Genomic DNA, 24733 nt, shown 5'->3' on the forward strand with positions numbered 1-24733 from the left:
GGCACCTTGGGACCTCACACAGTTCTCCCAAATGCCATCAGCTGCCCTGTGGTATTTGTCTGAATCTCATTGAGGGTCTAAAATCTCCTTCCTTTCAAAGGTGACTTTAGTTTGGGGAAAAGCTAGAAGCTGCAAGGCACCCAATCTGGGCTGTAGGGGGGCTGAGTCAGCTGGGTGATTTGATGTTTCTCAAAAAAACTCTGCACAAGACGTGATGCATGAGTGGAATGTTGTTGTGATGAAGCTGCCAATCACCAGTTGCCTAAAAACATGCCTTCTGAATCATCTGAATAGTTTCTGTGGAGGAATGTTCAAGCTTCATGCAAAATTTGATGCAGATTCATTGATCTATTTGTTTGGTCATTTTGAATGCGATGGCCACACAGTGCACATCCTCACTCAATGGCAACTACCGCCCCCACTGACCAGTTCAGTGAGGTTGTCATCATTCACACATGTGCAGTCCAGTCCACTCTCCTTGGCTGCCAGGTTACATTGATGTTGTGCAAACTGTCCTCATTGTATTAACAATGGCTGGACTTTTTCCAAACAGGCCTCATACACATAAGTGTCCCCAATTCCTGCCACTCCTCTAGGCTCCAGGAAGTATAATAACTGTGAGTGAGTTTAGGGAGCTCAATTTTCACTGTGGTGGAATGTAATTTTGAGAGATGGGTAGTAGTACCTGAAGCTGGAGATTGGCATGGCTCATAAAGAGTTATGAAGGGTCTTGGAGATCATGTTAAGGAACTTAGATACTTTTAATCCTGTAGGCAGTAAGGAGCCATGGAAAGGTTTTGTACAAGGTAGTGATGGGGTCATATGTGTGATTTAAAAAATTGCTGGCAAGAAATATGGAGAAAAGACTGGAGGGGTATGTTGGGGCATGTGGTGTTGAGCTTTAAAAGGGTGAGACTGAGAGGTTTGTACTAAGTCAGTAAGCAATGGAGACATTGGGAGATATGAAAGAAACAATGGACAGGACCCAGACATGGGAGTTGAGGGAGAAGGAGGAGCCCCGAATAGTTCCCTGCCTGGTGACAATGTGGATGATGGTGTTGTTTGTCAAGGGATAAATGATTCTGGGGTGGGAGAGATTTAGGGGAAAGATGAGGAGTTCCATTTTGGATGTGCAGAGTTTAAAGTGCTATGGGATGTCTAGGAGAGTGTGCAGAAGACTACATACATATGGACCTAGTGCTTGGAGATGAGGCCATGTCCAGAAATGGAGACTGGTGTGTTGCAACACGGGACAACTGCTGAGAACCCGTGCGTAGGTGAGAGGCTGCCAAGGGAGAAGGGAAGAGACAGGCCCGGGTCCTGGAAATGCTCTCATGTAGGAGGATGGGTAGACGAGAGGTGGACCGAGCTTCCACTTATCAGCCTTGGGGGAGTTGGTGTTTTTCAGACTGTGTTCTGCAAAGCTCTAGTCATCTTACAAGATGCTCTGTGGTCCAGCACACATGGGGCCGTGGCAGCCTATACCTCCCCATGGGAGACTTACAGTGTACACTCTCAGATTAAAGGCTCTGAAAAGTCCTTCAGTAAAAAAAATCTACTTCTCTGTGTTTATCCCACCATTTCCCAAATGTGCTTCCCCTGGGAATACTGGTAGCTAATGTCCTGTGCCCCATTTGTTTTGAAGTTATGGTCTAGACCTAATGAATGACTATCAGAAGGTCCTTGCACCATCATTGAGTTCAGCCTCACATTATACCGAGAGAAAACTGAGGCTTGAAGAAGTTAAGAGCAGCATTGTGGGTCAGGAGATGAAATGTAGGCTTGGGGGTAGACGCACCCGGGCTTAGTGCAAGCTTCATCATTCACTTCGTACGTGATCTTGGGCAGGTTGGTTCTTTTCCCTGGAACTCTGTTTCTTCTTTGGTGATACGATGGTAAGAACCTTAGCTGTCCTATGACCAGTGGTCCCGTGAGACTGCCAGAGGCTGTCAGGAGGCCCTTGTAACTTTCCTAGGACCACACAGCCAAAAAGAGCTGTGGTTGAGAAGATGAGGAATTTGGGGGGAGTGGGAAGGGCCGTTAAGGCTAGGCTTGGCGTCATGGTTATGCCTCCTTCACCGTGGGACACCGTCTCACAGCCAGACCCTGCTCTGGCTGACACCATCACACATGAGAGCCATTGCCAGGGCCCAGCCCCAGCCCCATGGAGCTCTTGGGTCTGTCTTTGCCTTTTAGTCACCCACTACCCTAGGCCGTCCATTGGAACTTCTCCTGTCTGGCTAGGCAGGCTTGAGCTCAGCAAGCTGGAAAGAGGCAGCAAGGCAACTTTCAGAATGAAACCTGCTTTTCTAGCCCTTCCATCACAGCCATTCATACCCAACATGCCGAAGCCTATTTTTAGTCACCTCGTAGAATTTAAAATATACCTCAAGGGAGCCCAAACCCACCAGCTTGGGGATTAACTCTGCTCACAAGAGACAGTGGGGTGGGTGTGTGTGTGGGGGGGATGCCTCGTGCTGTGCCACCCATTTGCCGTGTCATAACTCACTGTAGCCAATACCCTGCCCGTGGGCTTTGGATCTGGAGGAGCCTGTAGTAGGAACTGAGCTCCCAACCCAGGGGTCTGGTATCAGAGCCACGGGTCATCACCATCCCTGCCACTGACTAGCCACATATCCATGATGGGGTCACTTCTGGGCCCTGAGACCTGTCTTTGAAACACAGGGAATAATTCTGGCTTCCCAGGTTCTGTCTAGTCTCACATCATTCTGTCCTCAGCGCTTTGTTTGTACAGGTTTTTCATTTCAATCAAAGCCTCAGACAGGGGAGTGAGGCGAGGTGGGGGTGCACAGAACCACAGCGCCTCTGAGATGGGTGAGAGTGGCAACCACGGCCCTGAACACGGAAGCTACTCATGGGAGGCAGGACTCTTCCCTCCACTAACCACTTACTGACTTCTAGATTGTCTGCATCGTATCCTCCTACCTACCCCAGAGAGAAAAACCGAGACCCAGAGAGAAACAGGCCCGGAGAGAGTTAGGGCTCTAGTCCAGGGCCACGCCTCCCTCTGGGGCAAAGCGGGGCAAGGACTAGCCTCCTGTCTTCCATTCAGCTTTGTCCCTTACCTAGCGCACAGCTGGAAGCCTGAGGCTTGGGGATGCCACACCCTCAGGAGAGGAGGCTTCTTCTTAATGCCCTGTCTCTAGTGGGCCCCAGTTAGTGCCCTGGCTCTCTCTGCCAGAGGCTGCTTGTCTATGAGACAGTGGTAGGGTCTCAGTGCACACACGGGAATGGGCCCAGGGAGAGCTCCCATTGGAGGCTGATCTGGGCTTCCCTGGAGGGGTTGCCAACACAATCTTCCGTGTCTCNCTAGCGCACAGCTGGAAGCCTGAGGCTTGGGGATGCCACACCCTCAGGAGAGGAGGCTTCTTCTTAATGCCCTGTCTCTAGTGGGCCCCAGTTAGTGCCCTGGCTCTCTCTGCCAGAGGCTGCTTGTCTATGAGACAGTGGTAGGGTCTCAGTGCACACACGGGAATGGGCCCAGGGAGAGCTCCCGTTGGAGGCTGATCTGGGCTTCCCTGGAGAGGTTGCCAACACAATCTTCCGTGTCTCTTGTAGTCCTGGGACCCAGGCACCCGGGTCACACTTCTTGGTTCTTATGCAGCTCTCCCTGAACCGATTAAATTAGGGCGGGTGAACAAGGACTAGAGCAACCACAGGTTCTTCTACAGGAGCCCGAGACTTAACTGAGACACTCCAGGAGGTGCATGTGCCTTGAGCTCGAGCCTTCTGCTGTCTCCCAGAGTCTCAGCTAAGAGCCCACTCTCGTGTTAGGGAGTGGCGGGGGGAGGGCATTGAGTTGGGCAGTAGGGAGTCCTTTCCGCACCCTGTTACTAGATCCATAGCTCCCACAAACCTCCTCCGGGTCCCAGTCCACCTCCGCGGTCCGGCAGCTTCGGCGTGACTGCGCCCCCATCGGGCAGAAGGGACTCTGCGGCTCCGCACCCCGCCTCCCCCCCTGGGGCTCCGCCACCTCCCGCTCCCCCGCCCCGGGCAGCACGTGCGGGGCGGAGTTGTGGCTCCAACTTGGAGCTGATTGGGCGAGGCCTCGTGGGCGGAGCCGGACCTCAGCTGTCAGAGTCTCCGCGGCGAAGGCGCACGGTGCAGAACCTCCGCTGCGCTGCACCCGGGGCTGAAGCGCAGGAGCCGACGGGGCAGGGTCGGGATGGTGCAGCGGCGGCTCCGCGGCGCACACGCGCACTGAGTGGGCCCAAGCTGGGCCGCGCGCCCCCCGCGCCCCCCGCCGCCGCGATCCCGGCCGGCATGATGTGCCTGGAATGCGCCTCAGCGGCGGCGGGCGGCGCGGAGGAGGAGGAGGCGGACGCGGAGCGGCGCGGGCGCCGGGGGGCGCAGCTAGGGGTCAGCGGAGCCGGTTGCTTCGGGGCGCGGACAGCGAGCGCCTCTGGAGTCACGGCCGCCGACGATGAGGTGCAGACGCTGTCGGGGAGCGTGAGGCGGGCCCCGTCGGGACTTCCAAGCACCCCCAGCACCCCCAGCTGCGCAGCCGCTGCCAAGGGCCCAGGCGTGCAGCAGCCCAAACCTGCCAGCTTGGGCCGCAGGCGAGGGGCAGCCGCCGCCATCCTCAGCTTGGGCAACGTGCTCAACTACCTGGACAGGTACACCGTAGTAGGTGAGCTAGTGCCCCACCCAGCCCAACAACCAGGACCCCCGCCTCGAGGTACCCTGGGGAGCCTTTGGTCCAGACCCTCTATATCCAAGCCTACGTGGGGTCCCTAAGGGTTCTCTGTTCAGGGACAGCTAGATAAGTGATGCCCGGCGATCCGCGGGTCCAATCCAGGGACCGACCCCCAACCCAGGGCCAGGGGTTGGGGGAGTCCCCACCCCTGAATAGCCCACGCATCCTCGCTAGCCCTTGACTTCCCATCCGTTGTCCTCTTTTCCGAGAGTCTCCTCTATGTCTCTCAGCTTTCTCGACTCTGCGCCCCCTTCCGCCCCCGCCTCAGATTTTCGGGCCTCTCTTCCCCTTCCCCCAGCCTAGGAGGTCTGTGGGTCCGTAGCCGGTCAGTTCCTTCCTTCCTCCGCCGCCTCCACTCCCCCTGCGTCCCTGCAGCGAGTGCGCGCGCCCCTTGCGGGTGTGCGCTAGGGGAGACCAAGCGGGGGCAGCGCGGATGTGTGTGTGTGAGCGCGTGAGCGCGTGAGCGCGTGGCTGACAAAGGCTCTGGGCTGCGGGGAGAGGAGGGAGGGGAGGGGCGGGTCCGTGGCGCCTGGGGACCCAGGATGCGGTTTGCAGCTGGCCCTGGCCAGAGGCCTGTAGACGCCTCCCCTGCTCTGTGGCGCCTGGGGCCTGGGGTAGGACGCAGGCTATCGAGGCTAGGGAAGGGTTGTTTCACCCTCTCTGAGCATCTATAGGAACCAGCCTTTGGGATGGGTTGGGGGTCCCAAAGAACAACCGGGTTCTAGTCCCAGGTTTGCCCCTCCTGCACTTTATGTATGACCTTGGGCCAGTCTCAGCTTGTGTTTAGGTCTGTTTCCCGGTCTGTGAGGTGGTTGATTCCTGGGCCCTTTGGGGGTGGAATTCCAGTCTGCTCTCTCCCCTCCCCCAGTTCTCAGGATCTTCCAATAGGGGCTTTCCCTAGACTGAGCTGCCCTTAGGTGGGGATGGTGCAGCCTTGGAGGAAAGGACTCTGGCCAGACTGGCATTGGTGGGGGCCCCTGCTGGAGGAGAGCTGTGACAGTATCCCTGGCATTCTGATCCAGACCTGCCTAACCACAGCTTAGTAAAATCTGGAACTACCAAAAAAAAAAAAAAGCAGGAGGAATTTTGGGCAGACTTTAAAGAGAACTTTGTGGTGACAGAGAGGAGCGACATGGCATAAAGCAGGTGCTGTCTGAGTCCCTTTTTCTGGGCCTCTGTCTCCTGCTCTGTGGATGGGGATTTTGCCTCAAGTGGAAGGGAAGAACTCTCCCGGTAGAACGGAGGCGTCCCCTCCCCCACTCCTGCTTTCAAAACATTTGGCTCTCTCCGTTCCTCCACTGCAGGTTGGAAGTGGGTACCGGTGGCACCTGTTTCTGGCGTGGGCTCTCCCCGGGAAGTCTCTTTGCTCTTTGAGCAGGAATACTGAGTACGGCCCAAGGGCACCAGCCTGTCATACATGTTCCTGCCTGGGACCTGGGAGATTAAGTGCCACCCTAAGGTGACAGAAGTCTGAGAACACTGGGGCCCTAAAGTCGGTGCAAAATAGACCTCTCTGTACAGATGGGGAAACCAAGGCCAAGATGGCCCGGAAAGTGCACGAGAGGATGGCATTAGACCTACCAGTAAGACTTGCCTAGGACCGAGTTTTCCACCCTTTCTCAGCTGACCAATGGATGGTGCTCCTTCTGGCGCTGTAGCACTTCCCAACTTGTTTTTTTCCAGCCCCAGACCACCCCCTCTGGTGTTCTTAAGGAAGCTGACTCTACCAGAGGCTGAGGGGGAGAGGGTGGGATCAGGGAGGTCTGGTGCTTATCTGCCCCCACCCCAGCTTGGGTGGGCTGGGGTGACAGAGTCAGAATTTCAGAATGGGGGAAGAAGATAGGAAATTTCTGGTGACCTGGTAAGGGGGATGGGGAGTCGTGGCTAAGAGGGGTGTGGGCAGTGGGGAGGATGGCCCGGAAAGCCCTGTGCAAACAGCAGCCTGGGTTATGCATTCCCCCCACCCCCCCTTTCCCAGCCAGGGCCAGGGCTTGTGCACCGCCCCGCCTACAACACACAACATACACAATTTCCTCTCCGGATAGGCCTGGCTCTCTCCCCCTCGCTTTATGGTAGATTTTCCCCACACTCCTCTGGCCCTGAGTTCAGTTTTTAGGAAGATTTACTGTCTCTATGCCAACTACAAAGGCTTGATGGTCTTGGGGTGGAGCAGGGGAAGGCTCATTCCAGGCCACATCCACCTGCGGCTGGCTGGCCCAGCCGGAGGAGAGCGAGGATGCTGACAGTCCACCGCTCAGTCACGTGGATCTTCTCACCCCGGAAAACCTCACACTCTGGTCCTAGGTGCCCCCTCATTAAAGGGAATTCCCTCTTTCTCCCTTTAAATCAGTCCTATGGATTTCTGTCTTTACGGTATAGATCAGCTCTGTCCAAAAGGAATAGAATGAATGCAAGCCCCATTTTTAATTAAACATTTCTGGTAGCCACATTAAAAAGGTAAAAAGAAATAAGTCAAGTGAATTAGTAGGTATTATTCAACCTAATATACCCAACATATTTCAACATGTAGTCGATATAAAAGTTATGAATGAGATATTTTGCCTTCTTTTCCACACTGAGTTCTGACTCTGTGTGTTTGACACTTATAGCGCATGTCAGTTCAGACAAGTCGCATTTCAGGCGCTCAGCAGACACCGGGGGGTCACTGCAGTGGGCGGGGCAGCTCTAGAGTCTTTGATGCCAGAGTTTGGATCCAGGCTCTTCAGCTACCAGCTGTGTGACCTTGAGGGTGTCGCCCGAGCCTTCCAGGTGATCATTTCCTCCTTTCCACCTCCTGGGTTGTGTGGAGCAAGTGGGACTATCTCTTAGACCTCTGGGGCAAGGCCAGACTCTTAGGAGAACTTCGCAAATGTCAGCTGCCTTCTTTTCCATGCCTTTGTTCAAGCCATGCCCGGCCATGATGCCCTGCCCGCTTTTCTCTGTTTCGGACAGTCTCTCTGAGGACACCTTTCCGAACCTTTTCCTCCGCCACCAGGGCTGGTCTGCATCCTGGGAACGACAGTGATTCTGCCTCTGCCCTAGCATTCCCAGCGCCACCCAGTGATCCAGCTAATTAAAGCCTCTCCTCCCCGCCCTGAGAACCCCCTGCAGGCAGCAGGCCTTGGAGCAGGGGAGGAGGGCCAGGCTCCGGCTCCTGCTTTCCTTCCCGAATGTTGCTTCAGTTGGATGAAATTGAGGTAGCCCAGAAACCAACCACCTCTGGGCTCTGCCCGCCCCGCCACCGGCCTCCTTGTGCAGATGGGGACGCCGATGCCTGGAGAGTGCAGGCACTTGTCCAAGGTCACGTGGCAGGGCGGAGCTGAACCAGAATCCCCCTGCGCAGTGTCCTCTTGGTGGAGATGGGGACATGACCCCTGCTTCTGGCCTAGAAACTCAGAGACTCAACTGGCCAGACTCTATGCTGATGAATTTCAGCTCAGTTTGACAGAGACAGCCTGACCTCCCCTGGGGTGTGTGGCCTCTGCTCCCATGGCCCCTAGCAGCCTGGCAGCCACTCACTCTTCGTTCTGCGTCCACCTGTGGCTGCCAGGACAGGAGGAGGGAGCCCCTCAGGTGAATGATCCGGGTCCCCTCTTCCCAGCTCTGCTTCTTGGTGCCAGGGTTGCCTCTGCCCCTGGGCTCCCATTCTCCCATCTGTAAAATGGAAGCAGAGCTGAGGGTGTAGGTGGCCGCCTTCTGCTTCTGGAACCAGGCTCTGCAAGAGGGGGTTGGTGCTGGCCCTGTGCATGGTTGGAGAATGACTGTTTGAGAGCTGGGATCCTTCTCTAGCTTCTCTGGGGAACCTGTTCCTTCCCAAGTTCTTCCCCTTTGATCCAGCCCATGGCAGACTGGCACTTGAAACTGAGTGGGGCTGGGGCTGGTGCGGAGAGGCAGAACCCTGCCCTGGGGGAGTCCTTGTCTGCCACAGAAGCTGAGACCGGTATCCTTGGCAACCACTCACACACGCAAACCCAGAAGGGTAGCTGAACATGGGGACCCAGCCAAGAACACAAGCCTGGCAGGGGCTGGGGGCTTCCCCAGACACCTGAGCTGGGTACAGGAGAGGGCTGCCAGGCTGGGTGTTCTGGCTCCCTTTTTTCTGTTTGTCTGCCTGGTTGAGTCTGTACAGAGCTGACAGATGGGAAAATGGTGGCCCAGGGTCTTTTACAGGATCACCTGTGTGGGTAGAGGCCACGTTAAGTCTCACCTTTGCGGCTCTCTCTGGATAAGGATAGCCAATACCACCTCCATATGGTCCCCTCGGGTGGCCCTCCCCTGGCCTCCTCCACATTGTAACTATCAACAGTCTGCAGGGCAGGGTGTCCCAGGGCCGCATTCCAAAGCACCTGTCTGGCAGGTCAGCCTCCAGGTGAACCGCAGGCCAGCCTGGAGTGCCAGCACCCTGATGACTCACTGCCAGCTGCCTGTTTCCTCCATCCTTGTTCCTCCTCAGGCATCTTGCAGATGGGTTTCGCCAGCCCCTCGGCAGTGCTGTGGACCTATCCGAGGAAGTATCTTGAAACTCACTATTGGGCCGGGACCCAGGGTCGTCTAATGTCCCAGCCTGGGCCATAGTTTCCCATTTTACGAGTGTGGCAGGAAGGCTGCAGGGCTGTAGGGGACGGCCTGATCTGCGCGTAAGGCTGCCCAGTCAGAGCTGCTCAGACAGGAAGGAGCTCTAAGTCCCTGCCCCAGAAAGGAAGTGGCTTTTGTTCTGCCCAAGTGTGGGCTCCTGAAATCCTGAGAGTAGAAAGCGGTGAGAGGAGGGAGGCAAAGAGGAAGCTGGTGTGAGATCCCCAGGCGGGGGGGTGGGGGTGTCCAGCTCCCTGCTGGGCTCCCTCCTGGGCTGAGCACCTGGCTTTGCCAAACTTGCTGTGTGACCCGATGCAAATACTGACCCTCTCTGACCTCTGAATCCACAATAGGTGATTTTGCTCCTCTTTTTGCAGTCAGTGTCTTGCTCCTGAAGGTAGTGTGGGGCACTTGGTCTCAGGAACTTGTGTCTGCTGGCCCCTAGCTCAACTGCACCTCCCTCCCCGAGGATAACCAGCTCTGTGTCCCAGGGGCGGCAGCAGCTAACCTCAGTTTTCCTGGGTGGTTCCCAGTGGTGTCTCTGCCCTCCTTCCAAGAAACCTTCCCCAGCTCTCTGGGCCGAGCCAGGCACCTAGCTCCTGTGTTTCAGCGGCCTTGTATCCCATATCACCACAGCACCTACCCTCCTGTAGCGTGGCCATCTCCCTCCAGCCTGGACATCTCTGTGATCTCAGTATGTGTGGGGGTTTGGTACAGCCTTGGCCCTTGTTGATGGACTTGAGTGGCAGAGTTGGGTTGACCCAGACCTGCCTGACCCCCAAAGAGCATCCTTCTGGACTGAAGGGGCCTGGAAAGGTTTGGACAGCCTAGACAAGGACCAGGCCCCTGTTGCCAAAGCCAGGGCTTCTCTCAAGGTGGACGGCACTACCCTTTTGTTCTGACCAGGTCACAGTGAGCTGTGGGACCTTACATCCCTGGGAAGGAAATTGGAGAAGTGGTCAGCATGGTCTGCCGAGCTCTCGGCCCCAGCACTGGGCCCCCTCCCCTGCATGCTGGGCAGAGTGGCTTCTGTATGTTCAGGAGGGCACTGTGGTGGTTCTGCTCGGCCTCTTGTGCAGAGAGGGCAATACAGGTGAATGGCCAGCCCCAGGTCACACAGTGTGACAGTCTGCTCTGAGCCTGGCCCACTCCTGGTAGCTAGCTGGGAAGTTGGTGGAAGGAGCCTGGCAGAGATGTAGCTGTGGGCAGAAGCAGTTGCATTAGAGCAAGAAGTAAGCAGGAACCACATAGTCACCAGATCTTGGAGGTTCAGGTTGGGTCCCTGCTTCCTACCTCCCCTCCATCCGCTGCCATCAGGGAGACCTTGCTGGGGTCGCCCCACTACCTGATAGCTCCAGGAGGTCTTCGTGGTTCCTTCACTGTCAAGCATGGATTTTCCAGTGAGGTCCCGGGAGGCTAGGAGCAGGATTAGGCTTTGTAAACGGTAAAGGGCGGTGCCTGGGGAGGGCTGCGTTACTTGGTCGCTCACTGTTTCTCGTACCCATGTGAGGGCTGTGGGTGTGTAGGTCAAGAAGGGGCCGGTTGCAACCCTTCTCTGGGTTTTGTTGTGGGGAGGCCAGGTCTGAGCTTGGAGGCCAGCTCAGCCTCACTCCTGCCTGTTTTTTTGGCCTTTGTCTCCTCATCTTCTGAATTTCAATTTTCCATCCCAGAAGTGGGAGCAGAAGTCACTGGTCCCTTGGCCACTGATGCAGCGTACCAGGAGAAGCTGGGGGTTTGTGGACCTGAGCTGTGCCATTTGAGGGTCTCTTATCTCTCTCCCCATACCTCCCCTTATCTTATGTCCGTGAGCACACAGGCCATGCCCTCTGAGGATCATGATGAGGGCGTGGCCTTGTCCTTTGTCCTGGGAGCCCCTGAGGTAGGACAGGGCCAAGGATGCTGAGCTGGGAAAGGAGCGGCTGTGCAAAGCCCCCAAATTGCTAAGGCTGAGCCTGATTCCAGGAAAGCTGGCCCCAAATGATAGACCAGAACCACAGGACAGAGGCCAGGCTGCCTGTCCCCGCCCACTCTGGGCATAGAGACTCAGAGGGGAGAAGGGAGGGCTCTCTGAACTCTGAGGGTGGTTCCTCTCCAGGGCTAGCAGGCTGGGCTCTTGGTAGGGAGGGGTGTTATGGCCTCCAGCTGGAGTGCTCTTTAGCGGACAAGTATGGAGTCTAGATCTTCCAGGGAGGGCGTAGGACTGGGGCTGGGGGGGTCCTCAGACTCACAGTCCCTGCAGAGGTGACCACTAAGCTGTCCTGACATTAAGGACCGGGTTTGTAGGGCAGTATGGTGGTAGCAGGGTCAGCATATATAGAACAAATATGATTGACATTTAGGCTGGACCTAGCAGGGGTGTATCAGGGTCCTGGGTCACTTTCACGAGCGACCTGAGGCTCAGAGCAGGGCCCAAATGCTGTTGGAGGTCACTCAGCTTGCCCTTGGTGGATGGTGGCGGGGGAAGGATCTTGCCCTGGGGAAGCTCTGGGGCAGGTAGAAGTGTGTGTGCTTGAGAGCTTGGGTCCCCAGCTCGGGGACCGCCTTGACCGGTCCTCTCAGGCTAAAGGTGGGCTGAGGGGAGGTGTGTGGTCAGCAGGGCCAGGCTGTGGTTTCCCAGACTTAGCCATCCAGAGCCAGGTCAGCAGAGCCAGGCCCTTAGGCCCCTGTAATTACTGGGGTGGGAGCGATGGCCCAATGTTGAAGCAGGGGTGAGACTTGAGAGTAAGCCATCCCTGTGGCTCCACAGGGGCACCAGGGTCCCTCCTAGGGAGAACAACCGATGGCGGCCATGACCCACCCCTTCAGGTCCCTAGGCTCTGTTTCTCTAGCCGTCCACCCCCATGCTGGAGAAAAGAGCCCTGAGGCAGGAGTTCCCATTGGTCTCAACCTGGCTAGGGCTCCTGCCCCATGAGTTATTGATCTGTGGTAACTCTTACTACCAACTATGTGCCAGGGACTGTTCTAAGCACTTTATGTGGCTCAATCCTCACAACAGCCATAGAAAGCAGATCTTAAAATGAAGAGGAAACTGGCACAGAGATGTTAAAGTAACTTGCTTAGGGTCACACAGCAGGGAAGGTAGAGAAGCCAGGATTTGAATCAAGATGGTCTGGCTCCGGAGCCCACGTTCTTGGGAATTCAGCTCGGCTGCCTGCTGCTCTGACAGAGGCAGGGTGAATGGGGTGCGATGACGGCCGTGCTGGGGGAATGAGCTTGAGTAGCAGGTGGCCTGGCTGGGCTGACGAGGCAAGAAGAGACCTCGGGACTACAATGTCCCTCCCTTGCGTCTGAAGCTGGTCTTAGCTGGGGGCTCCTGTGGTTATTGAGGGTTCCCTGGTACGCCTTGGCCTTTTTGAAGACTCTGTGATGTCAGCAGGTTGGGGTGTAGACCTGGCTCCACCAGGGCTACCGAGGGACTGGCAGTGAGGGGGGATCACCGTCAGTATCTGTGACCAGCCGGCTGGGTGAGCCAGGTCAGATTCCACCCAGCTCTGGGGCTGCCTTCAAGGTTACAGGCCCCAGGTCCACAAGAGCCACAGAGCAGGGGTTGGGTGGGGGTGGGGCATCCTGGCAGATGTGATTTTGGATCTGGGCTCTGGATGAAGTGGATCATCTCTTTTTTTATTTTTTAAAGAGAGAAATCTACTTTTTAAAAAGTTTTAAAAAAGATTTTATTTGTTTATTGTTAGAGTGAGGAGAAGGGGAGGAGAGAGGGAGGGAAACCATCAATGTGTGGTTGCCTCTTGTATACCCCCTACCAGGGACCTGGCCCAAAACCCAGGCATGTGCCCTGACTGGGAATCCAGCCCGTGACCCTTTGGTTCGCAGGCCGGCACTCAACGCTCTGAGCCATACCAGCTAGGGCTGGATGAAGTGCATCTTAACAAGTGGACGTGGGCAGCATGACAGAGAAAGAGGTCATGGCTATAGTCAAGACCTGGAGGTCCACAGGCTGTGATGTGTGATCATAGCAGCCTGAGATCAACCCCGTTAGTGGTTTCCAGTTACCTGCGCTGCGTGCTAACAGATCCGTGCATCTCACTCCGGACTGCGTGATTATGCAGACAGAAGTGAGTCATTGGGGCCTCAAATGCTAGAAGAAATCTGGCCTTCACTGGGGCAGAGGGGAGACACTAAGCACTGTTGGGCAGCTGCACCACTGAGCTAAGGCAGGTAACACTCTTCGAACAGTGTCTGGCTCATAGCAAGCACAAATATGTATTAATATCTAAGGTATTATTGTTATTAGTAGCAGTATTACTGAGCCAGCAGTCTGGGCCAGTGCATTTTGGAGAACACAGGGGTAACTGTGAGTCCTACCCAGAGGTGACAACCCCTGGACCACTGGCATTAGATCCTTGAGTTATTGTCTGTGGTCTCTGAAGCCCAGCCCAGGACTCGGCACACCAGTGAGGGCTTGTGAGATCAGGCTGCAGGAGGGATGCTAGCGGGGCCAGGAGCAGCTGGAAGCAGGGAGCCCAGAGAGGAGGCCGGGTGGTAAAGGATCGTTGGGCCCATGCATGGGCCTGTGGGAGGCAAGGGCATGTCATGGCTGACCCCAAGGTGTCTGGCCTGAGTAGCACTGTGGCACCACTCAGGGAATGGGGACCAGGTGGTGGAGCAGTGGACCCGGAATCCAGGTGGCTGGATCACTCAGGGATGAGAGAGTCTGTTGGATTAAGCCACCAGGAGGTGGTTGGTTTCGGGGAGTGCTGGAAGTGAGGACATTGAATTGGGGAGGGGTCAAAACTCTTGTAAGAACTTTAAGATCTTATTTATTTACTTTTTAGAGAGAGGAGAAGGGAGAGAGAAAGAGAGGGAGAGAAACATCAATGTGCGAGAGATACATCGATCAGCTGCCTCTTGTACACCCTTATCTGAGGACCTGGCCCCTAACCCAGGCATATGCCCTGACTGGAAATCGAACCAGTGACCTGTCGGTTCACGGATGGTCACTCATTCCACTGAGCCGCACCAGCCGGGGCTCTTGTAAGAACTTCAGCTGTGGAGAGGGAGAGGGCCGAAGCAGTTGGTAGAGACAAGTCAGGATGGCTTTTACCACCAGGGTGAGAGAGGTGTGAGCACTTTTGTAGGCTGATGTGAAGGAGACGGCAGTGAGGGAGGGGCTGAGAGGACAGGCTCAAACCAGGGATAGGCCCAGGACCCGGGAAGCAGAAGGGACTGCCAGCCTAGAGGGGACAGTTAGTCTTAGATAAGAGGTGAAACCCTTCCTGGATATGAAGTTGGAAGATGGCCCGGAGATGCCTGGAGTGGGACCTCTGGCTATAGGGCGGCTGGAGGCTGCGGGTGGGCTGGGAGCCCTACCTTGCCTGCCCCTGGCTGGTGGGGCTGGTGGAGTGGGCTTGGCCTGAGTTGTAGGAGGCTCCTCCTGGGCATGAGTCCCATCCTGTGACCCACCAAACCTCAGCCTCCAGGAAAGAGGCTAAAAATAAGGCTGTGGTGAAGAAGGGCGGGGGGTGTGGGTGCCCAAGGCAGGCTGGAGCCCAGAGGAAAGTCTGAGACGACCGGCTGGGCTACTGTGACACACGCTTCCCGTGCCAGTGGCCATTGGGACCTCATCCACTTGTGGCCATGGCCCCTTCCAGGCCTGTGAGAGGGAAAACAACCCAGTGAGGCTCGGGCAGGGCCTGCATTGGCCCTGTTTCCTGGGAAGGTTCTCTCTGGCCTTCTGCCTGGAGCTGAGGCCTTGCACCTAAGCCTGGGCCCTGGGGGGTGCTGGAGGTATTTAACACTTCCTATGTCTTGAGATCTAGACTGCCTGGGAGCAGCCAGGGACCTGGGGTGCCATCTGGATGTGGAGAAAAGTTCCTGCCCCCCACCAGGAGCTCTGTGCAGCAGAGGAGGTCAGGGAGGTTGTCTGGAGGCTGAGGCAACTGTTGGGCTTTGAAGTCATGGGATGGGAACTGTGTCCAGGCAGGTGGCTAGAATGTGCCTTGGGAGGAAGCAAGAGTGTTTTTATCGGTTGCGCACACAGGCCGTCTTCATGGTGACCAGTGGGCCTGCAGTGACTCTGGATCCATGTCCTCCTCCATTTGGCTGGGGTGAGCACCCACTGTTCAGGGGCTCAGGGGTGCAGGGGGAGTTTTGTCCTCCCACCACTTCCCAACCCCACCCATTTTTACCCAGGACCTAAACAGTCCCTGTTCTGGGCTCTGAAGACCCAGACTTGCCATGGCTCCAGCCTGCAAGGGGCTCCAGGTCGGGTCCGGGAGGAGAAGATACTCACGAGTTCGTCTGTGCGTCCACTCCACACATAGTCACTGTGGGTGGGCTGTGTGCTAGGCCCCGGGCTGGGGGATGAGAGCCAACCCCACAGAAGCAGTGTGGCAGAAGAACAAGCTTTGGTTCTGGCAGTAGACCTGGTTTCAGACCTCACCTCTGACACCATTCCCCTTCTCAGAGCCTCAGTTTCCTCAGGTGTAAAATGGGGAAAATGGGGATAATCATTGTAGTTAGTAGCATAGGCAGCGAGGCAACCATAATCACAGATATGGGCATAGGTAGAAATACCACCTGAAAGGCCTTACACAGTACTTGGAACTTAGCAGGAGCCAAAAACCGCTGGCTACAAGGGGTCCAGGTCCCTATGTGTCTTCCCTGTAGGGCTAACTAATCCTGGTGTGAAAAATGCTGAAACAAGGATGAACAGGGGCAACTAGCTTATTGAAGTTGGTGGGAGGGAGAGAAATCAGGAAAGACTTCCCAGAAGAGGAGGCACCTGAAGTAGGCTTGAAGGAGTGGCAGGAATTAGCAAAGCCAACATAATTGTGCCAGGGTGGAAGAGGAAGCATGAGCAAATGATGAGGGGTAGGGGCATGAGTAGTTTTAGGTGGTTGGAGTATGGGGTGGTGGGATGATGTCCTGAGGTGCGAGGCTTGGAGGGCAGGGTGGGCAGGGCTGATGGGGATGAACCTGCAGCTGGTGATCTAGTGAAGGGGCTGTGTCCTCCTGAAGCCCTGGGGAGTCATGGTTGACAGTGACTATGCAAGCGATGTGATCAGACCCACATATCAGGAGGGAACAGGTCCTGGCTCCAGAGTGGAAGTGAACTGTGGGGTGGGAGCTGAGTGTGGGCGCTTCCCCAAAATAAGGCCCAACAGTGCCACCCGCAGCCCTGATGGAACTCCGAGCCTCTGAGGCCAAGTCGGGGCACCTCCGAGGTCCCACTTGGTGGCTCTTTGTTCCACAGGCCCAAGCCTGGCCTTTGGCTTCTGCTTCGAAGGCAAGATCATGCAGCCCGCCCCGGTTATTAAGTCATTAACTAGGCCTCACATGGCCTCTTCATTACAGGTAATTATGGTAAATCCACTGCGGACATTAACAAGGAGGAGGACGTTAACAAGCAGCTTTTCTCGGCTTTAGGCTGCTAGGACAGTGGCTGGGTGGACCCGCACCCCAGGAGACTGCCCAGCACCCCAGCCTTGGGTCGTGGGAGGGACAGCAGCCTCCACTCGCACCACTTACAGCCCCAGCCACCAGATGGGACCCTCGTTCAGTGCGTGGGGATTCCACTTTCACGCAGTAGAACTTCGAGCATGTGGCTTAACTATCTGTGCCTTAGTTTCTTCATCTGTCCAGTGGAATAATAGTAGGGTTGTGTGAGGATTAAACTAGCAAAGTACTTACTGCTCAATAATGTGAACCATCATTTCAAATGCTGGCATTATGTTCTTCATCATCATCTTCTTCTTCATCATGAAAAACCTGGGAATCCCCCAAAGGCAGAGTCCGGTCCCTTCCTCTGTCCCCTGCATGGGGAGCCCACGAGGCCCTGTCTCCTCCTCTCTCCCCTTCCTGCTCAGTGCAGGTGCGTGGTGGTCAGGGGAGTCTATGCTATGGCCCAGCTTCCTGGTGTCCTTAGAGATAAGCCGAGGTTGGGGTGGTGGTGCTGTGGGCCCCCGGGGCTGGGGCTGTGCTCACTCAGGGCCCTGGTTGAATGCTGTGAGAGGGGAGCAGGGTCCGGGAGCTTGCTGGCCCCCCTACAGCCACGGCTCAGTCTGTTCACAGCTAGGGGTGGTTTCTGGTTGCCTTTCCAGCCCCTCCCCCACAATGCCCTAAAGGGAGAGAGAGGTGGCTGGGTCTTGGGAAAAGGAATCTCCTTCCCCACTTAAAGCAAGCCTGGAGCCCCACCTGCCTCCTTCTGCATTGGAAAATTGGGGGTCCTGGTTATAATCCTGAGGACAACTGGCTGAGTGTGTGTGCATGTGCGCGCACATGCTTGTGTGCAGGTGCTGCTGAGCAGGTGGGAACGTTGCCTGTGAGCCCCCTGAGCCCCCTCCCAGCCAGAGAGCTTCCCTCCCAGCTCTCAGCGGCTGCCCACCTGCTCTCTGGGCCGCAGGCTCAGTGCCTGTTCCTCACTCAGTCTGGGCTTGTGCCACAGGTGGGCAGATAGGAAGCTTGGCTGCTTCACTGGGCTGAGTGACCTCAGGGGAGCCTGGGTTGTGCCTCAGGCCCCTGCAGTGGCGGAGGGAGCACAGGAGACATAGTGGGACAGGGCGGAGCTTGGCCTCTGAGGTCCCCAGTGACCTCTCAAACCTGGGTAGAGTGGAGTTGTGCAGATGGAGTCGGGCTGGGTCCTGCAATGTGGAAAGAGGTCTGGGTTGGGAGTAGGGTCACCTTCGTGGGGTGGGGGATAGGGGTACCAGGCATCAGACACCTCTGGTAAGCAACGTCTGTCGTCTTCCCCTCCAGGCGTCCTTCTGGATATCCAGCAGCACTTCGGGGTCAAGGACCGAAGTGCAGGATTGCTGCAGTCAGGTGAGGCCCGTGACCCTCGGCCAGGGCTTGGTCCCTTCCTTCCTGGTGGGTCATTCTCTGCTGGCTGTCGTATTGGCCCTGACTGGTTGGTGAGAAGGTGGGCTTTGTGTGCAAACCCCACTGTTGCCACTCACAAAGGCAGCCCTTCTCCAGCCTCTGCTTTTCTTCTTGCAAAAGAAAACAAGTCACACTTGCCCCTGCCAGGCTGTGGGAGATACATCCGTGTACAGGCCGAGAGCCCAGGTCTCTGGAGGTGACTCCTGGAGCCTCATGGGGACCCAGGGGTCCAGGTTTCATCCAGAGGCTAGCAAAGGGGGCTCCTCAGGTCAATAAGTTGGGCACTGTCAACGGAGCCTTAGCCGTGTCCATTTCCTCCCCCACCCCCAGTTCCTTCCTCTGCCATCAACCTGGGAGTCATCTCTTAGATGTCAAGTCAGGAAACCCCCTGGGCAGCCCAGAGCCGTTCCCAGACTCAGGGCAGGAGCCAAGTCCTGGGCCTGGGGTTCTCGGCCCCATCTACCTCGGGGAGCCCCCGCATTCTGATGCTTGGGGCGCCAGGGTCCAAGCCCCCTGGGCCAGGGCATTTGGCAGCTCATTAAGCAATAATCTCAGCCTGTCTGCCCTTCCCACTAGGTCCTTGTCTCCTTTGTCCCTGCCCTGCCCACTCCATGGCCCTGGTGGGTCTGAGTCCCTGGCTCCCCCACCCACTCACCCACTGTGGCCATGCTGGCCAGCTCCTCAGCAGGCCCCTTAGACCAGGGCAGAGCTGGCAGTGCCTGCCAGCCTTGCTGTGTGGCTGGGCCCAGTCCCCTTGGCCCTGGTTCCCCTGGGTGCAGGAGTTCAGCTGAGTGTGAGGCCCAGTCAGGGGTATAGGAGGAAGTCCTCAGTCTATATTCTGGTCTGGGGACCCTTCCCCTGCCTGGGCTCCCTGGGAGGGAGGGGTGGCGGGAACCAGCCCTCTCTAGGAACCTGCCTGACCTGTCTAGGTGGCATTCCAGTGTGAACAATGCCAGGCCTGCAGAATGAGCTCACAAAGCCAGGCCCCCTATGCTCACACCCCAGATAGGGCCCTGGGGCTCAGAGAGAGGGGTGTGATGATCACTGGCATGTGAGGGTTGACAGAACAGGACCAGGGAAAGGTAGTGTGGTCCAGCCCCTCCTAAGGTTGGCCAGGTGCCTGCCACTGCAGATGTCACCTCCACACAGAATGTGATCCCAAACCCTCCCCTGGCCCCTGCCCCCATGCTGGGTGTCCCTGGCCGGACCAGAGCAAGTTGGCCTGCCCTGTGGCCTAGGACAGGTCCCTCCAGCCTCCTGGGCTCTGTGCTTATAGAGGGGAAGAGAGTTCAAGCTAGATGGGAGCGTGGGAGGGGCAGGCTGCTGAGCTGGTGAGGAAAGGGCAGGAGAGAGCCCTGACCCCACCCACTGCGGCCCATGAGTCACTGGGGACCTGCCGAACCTCATCCCCTCTTGGTCTTGGCTTTGCTGATTGATAGACCACAAGGCTCTGCCCGGGTCTCCGCCATTCAGCCGCCACTGAGTGAGGTCAGGGCCTGTGCAGCCACCCAGGGAGCGGGTGGGAGCGGCTATGTCCTAGGCTGCCTTGCTGGCTAAGAGAGAGAAGGCATGGCAGTCTCTATGATCTCTAGCAAGATGGCCAGAGGCAGACAAATACTCCATAGACATCATCTTGTCTGATTCTTCGTCCTCCAAGCTTCACTTTCTAGATGAAGGGACAGAAGTTAAGAGGGGGGAAATGACTTGCTTAGTCTCATGGTGAGAGAGTAGGAGGCCTGCAATTAGAACTCCTCACTTGCTGTCCTCTTAGCTTGGAGAGGGAGCCCAGGTGGCCACCGGATTGGTGAGTTGTGTCCCAGGTGTCTGAGGTCTGGCACCTCAGCATTCTCAGGGTGGGTGCCCCTGAGCCATGATGAGAGTCCCAGCACCCCGAGAGGTCCCCCAGTCTTACGTCCTGACCCCCTCCCACCTACCTCCAGCACAGCTGGAATGGCTTCCCAGAATGTCCTCTCGCCTTTGGCCATCTGAGCCAGGAAGCCAGGTGAGCTAGACTGGCATGTGACCTATTGGGCACCCAGGCAAATTACCTAGTTGGCCCGGGCCCCAGGCACCTGCTTCCTTCCCAAGCCCTGATAAGGTCGGAGTCAGGTGGAGGGCGCCAGCCAGGTGTTGGTGCTTGCCCGGATCAAAGGGCCAGGGCTGAGAGCCCAGTTGTCTGCTTACTTCTGGGCACCAGGGGCTGCTGGGCTGGGAGGCAGGGTGGGAAGTGGCTGAGGGTTGGGCCTGGGCCTGCCCCTGCTGTTTCCCCTGGGACCAGAGCATGCAGGCTGGCTCGGGAAGAGCTTACTTTCTGTAGCCCCTTGCAGACTGCTGCTAGCTCCCAGCTGACCCCTGAGTCTCCCGAAGCAACCATAGCTCATCCTCTGTGAAAGCCCACAACAGAATTATAGCAGTTGGCACCCCCTGCTTTGGGAAATCAGGAGCCCCCACAACCCACACTTAAAGGGGCAGCTGCTTCTGATGCTCCTGCAGGGCACGCCCTGTGCTGGGCTCTGCCACAGACCCAGTCAGTCCCTGCACTCGGGTAGATCCCCTGTGTTGATGGGAACAGAAAACGTATCCAGCCTCCACCCTGGCACGGGGTGCTGTGGGAGCCCCGGGGGAGACCGCAAGAGTGCATACCTCGCTCTGCCGCGTGGCAGGCGGTGGAGATTTCCTCAGGGAGGGGCCGCCGGAGTGGGGCTTTGGAGGACGCGTTAGAATTTATTCAGGGGAAAGCACTTGCAGTCGTTTTGTCAGATGGAGTAGATGTCAGAAGCCCTCCTTTCCCCTCTACGCTGGATAAAATATGCCAAGAAACATTTGAATTACATAGCTGAGCTTGAAGGCTAAAGCTGGCAGGGAAATTTCCAGGGGCCAGAAGCAAAGAATTGAGCTCAGAAACAGGAGTAGGAGCTGGCACCGAAGACAAGTGACACAGAGTGTTTGGGGACCAGTGTGTGTCTTAGAATCTCATTACAGTATTTTTATTTTTATTTTTATAGCTATTTAAAAAAGATTTTATTTATTTATCTTTAGAGGGGAAGGGAAGGAGAGAAGGAGAGAAGTATCAATGTATGGTTGCCTCTCGTGCATCCCCTGCTGGGAACTGGCCTGCAACCCAGGCATGTGCCCTGACTGGGAATCGAACCGCGATCCTTTGATTCGCAGGACCACACTCAATCCACTGAGCTACACCAGCCAGGACTCATTACAGTATTTTAATGTAAACATCTTTCATGATGAAAATTTTAAATATACATAAATGTAAATAGAACAGTACAATGAACCTCCATGTAGCCATCACGCAACTCATCAGGTATCACCAGCCTGACCCGGGTTAGAGGCCCCGGGTTTCTTTGTTCTGAGGACTGGGAAGTGCAGTTTTGGGGTCTAGTGTGGCCTGCATGGCCTGGTTTCCACTCAGAGCCCAGGGCAAGCACCCCGATTTCACTCTGTGCCCCCCAGGCCAGTGGGCAGTGTTCCCATCTGTGAAAAAACCCCTCATCCCAGGCTCTGTGTGGAGAGCCTGGCCTGGCCCTGCTCTGTGCAGTTCCGAGACTCCCGCTGCCTGACCCCGGTGGACCTGATGTTTCCGGGCACCCAGCAGAGGCGAATCCAAAACCTCGCTTCGGGAGAGCCTTACTGGTCTGGACTTTGCCTGGGACCCAGAGGACAATTCCCGCAGAAGACAAACTCATTCCAAGTGGATAGAGCAAGCAAGGAAACCCACCTTTGTGGGAGGGAGTCACCTGGCCCAGAACACGGGGAAACCGCCTCCCAGAGAGCCACAGCACTCCCAGGGCCTCTCGCTTCGGCACCACTGCGTTCTCGGGGCTCTACGGGAAAGAGCAGAGTGTGTAAGACAGGAGCAGTGCCTTGTTTTAAAACAAACAGAAATAAAATTAAAAAATAAAAATAAAGTAAAAAACCAACCAAACAGGAAGATGTCTAAAAGACCTAAAATTTAAATTCTACTAGTGAAAAATATAATGTATCGAAATGAAAAAGTATAAAAAATTAGAGCTGTGAACAGGCAGACTACACCCAGCTGAGGAAAAAATGGGCATGCCACCCATCTGAGGGAATCAGCAAAACAGAGCGCAGGGGAAGGGGAGGGAGGAGGAAGGCTGTGATCCTGCCTGGCTCTGATGGTGGTGGCCCCCGTGGCCCATCAGCCCTGGCTGGAGCGTGGGGAGAATGGGAGGAGAGGAGGCTGGATAGTGGTGGAAGGCATCTGGATTTTGTCATGGGGCAGTGGGGAGCCAGAGAGGGTTTCAGAGTAGGGCAAGTCCCTGTAAGGTATGTGCCTCAGGACTCCCTCTGGGGCCCAGTGTGGGAACGGCTGGAAGGCAGTTCAGGGCGTGGGGGCGTGGGGTCATGAGGAAGTGCTGGGGTCCGGGGTGGGGTGGGGGGAGAGGGGGCTGAAGAAGAGCCAGGTCAGACTGAAACCAGACAGTGCTTCTGCTTCAGGGCCGAGTCTCCTTCTGGCCTTGCTCCCCTCCCCACGCCTACCAACCTAGTAACATCCTCTGTTTGGGTTCTGAAGGGGCCGGGGGCTCCCCCAGCTCAGACCTCACCCACTCCTACTCCAGGACCCCTTCTGGGGTCAAACAGGACCACGTGTGCACAGAGGGTGGCCCAGCAGCTCCTTGGTGGGGGTTCTGCCAGGGCAGAGTCCTTAGTGAAGGCTGTTCTTAGCTCCTGGGTACTGGTCCTTCTGTGGGCCCACAGGGGAGAGGGCCTTCAGCCAGCGCCCTGAGCCCTTGGACTGCCATGAGAGGCGGACAGCCCAGACGGATGTTGTCTAAGCCGTCTTCCTGATGACTCTCATCAGCCCTGGGAGGAGGGGGCATGGCCCGCCTCACTAGAAACGAGTGAAGCTCGGCCCAGGTTCTCAAGGGGAGCCAAAGGCCCTGACTTCTCCGCCCTGCCATCCGGGCTCTGCCCCGCCCCCACTCCACCCCCTGGCTCCCTGCCGGCCACTCCATTGTCCCAGACCTGTGGGCTCAGCACATGTGAGCTGAGCGAGGGCTTCCCCACACCCAGGCCACAGGATGTCCGCATGCAGGAGCTGCTGGGAAAGCCACCCCAGGGGGAGCAGAGGTGGGGCTGCCCAGAAAGCTCTCCTCAGACAGACAAAGCCTGTGCGGTGGGGGGTGGGTACGCAGGGAAGCTTCTAGCCCTGCTGATCTTTATTTTCAGCAGAGCTGCCTGCCGGCCAGATTGGCCTCTGCGCCCCTGTCTGGGGCAGGTTCACATGTCCCTGCCTTTGTCTGTCCTGTTCCTTCTGCCAGCAACATTTTCCTCCTGTTCCTACCATGATGGTGTTCAGCCCACTCCACGGGCCTGCGACATCCCTGAGGACCAGGAGAGTCCTCTCTTGCATGCCCCACGCAGAGCGGAGGGGAGGGCTGCACAGAGGGTCACGTCTCCCACTTCACAGCTGAGGCCACTGGTACGTGGGGGAACTTGCCCAAGATGATATGGTGACACCCCTGGCCTTGGGCTCCCTTGTCCCCAAGGAAGGCATGGAGGGGCAAGGGAGTCCAGGGTCAGGAGGGTCACCGTATCATCTTGGGCAAGTTCCCCTATCAGTGGCCTCAGCTGTAAAATGGGACAGACATGGTGAAGCTGAGGGGGAGCCTGGTGACCCTCAGCAGGCTGGACCCAGGGGTGTGGACAGGGTGTGCCTGCGCCGGGACGAGCCCGCCTGCAGGCCGGGATGCCCCTGCCCAGCTAGAACAGCAGGCAGAGAGCCGGTCTGAGAAGCAGGGGCTGCCTCCCTGCTTCGATGTGGGCGGGCGGGTCGGGGTCTGGCCAAGGCAGGCTCCCCTCCCTCCGCCCCTCTCCACTCACCCTGTGGGGGCTTTTCCAGCGCATCTGGAGCATGCCATGGTTCTCCACTGCCCTCCAACTGAACGCCCAACCTGGCCCTAGTGTTTAGGGTCCAACCTCCCTCCACAGCTTCCTCATGCTGCAGCCTGAGCTCCTCTCTTGCTGTCCCCAGCACACCCTGTACTTTCTCTGACCTTGGGAACATCGGGGGGCGGGGGGGGGACCATCTCCTTCCTTGGCAGTCTGTAGTATGATTTAGAGCAAGGCCTCTGGGGTCGGACAAGCTGGGGTTTAAATTCTGGCTCAGCCGCACACTAGTGGTGTGATGTCACTGCTTTTAGCCCCCATTGTCCCCTCTGTAAGATAAAGATAACAGAGAGAATCAGATGAGGTCACCTGTGTGTGCTTACGGCCAGGCCACATGCTTGGCCCTTGCCTGTAATAAATATTCCCTATGCGATACCCGAGGTTATTATTAACAATAAGCATTGTGCTCCTTAACCATTACACAGTATTGCTTACGAGATTGTAATTTATATTTTAGAATATATTCTTGATTTAAAAACTTTTATATTGATTGATTTTTAGAGAGACAGGAAGAGAAGAAGCGCCGACTTGCTGTCCCACTGTGTGGATGGACGGCGTTGTGCTTACTGATCCATCTGTTGATAGACATTTAGGCTGTTTCCTCCTTTGGTGGTTGTGGATAATGGTGCTGGGAATATGGGTGCGCAAGTAGCTAGCTGAGTCCTTTCTTTCTTTAAAACACTT

The 24733-nt window shown here is 56.5% G+C and overlaps 1 protein-coding gene across 4 annotated transcripts in view; it reads left to right on the forward strand.

The window, feature by feature from the left end:
• Positions 1–4113: 4113 nt before the first annotated feature.
• The window catches only part of SPNS2 (SPNS lysolipid transporter 2, sphingosine-1-phosphate), a 37296-nt gene continuing 16676 nt past the window's right edge, over positions 4114–24733 (forward strand). For 2 of the 4 annotated variants that reach the window (XM_037029630.1, XM_037029633.1), the window contains exons 1-2: positions 4114–4651; positions 18002–18067. In XM_037029630.1, coding sequence (XP_036885525.1) covers positions 4285–4651; positions 18002–18067 — 433 coding nt within the window. In that variant the 5' untranslated portion in view covers positions 4114–4284. The remainder of the gene's footprint in view (positions 4652–18001; positions 18068–24733) is intronic. The other 2 variants (XM_037029632.1, XM_037029631.1) reach the window with 1 other exon arrangement.

The sequence above is a fragment of the Sturnira hondurensis genome, unplaced genomic scaffold, assembly GCF_014824575.4.
Source record: "Sturnira hondurensis isolate 20B ecotype Veracruz unplaced genomic scaffold, ASM1482457v3 Scaffold0020374, whole genome shotgun sequence".
In the NCBI taxonomy this organism is placed as follows: domain Eukaryota; kingdom Metazoa; phylum Chordata; class Mammalia; order Chiroptera; family Phyllostomidae; genus Sturnira; species Sturnira hondurensis.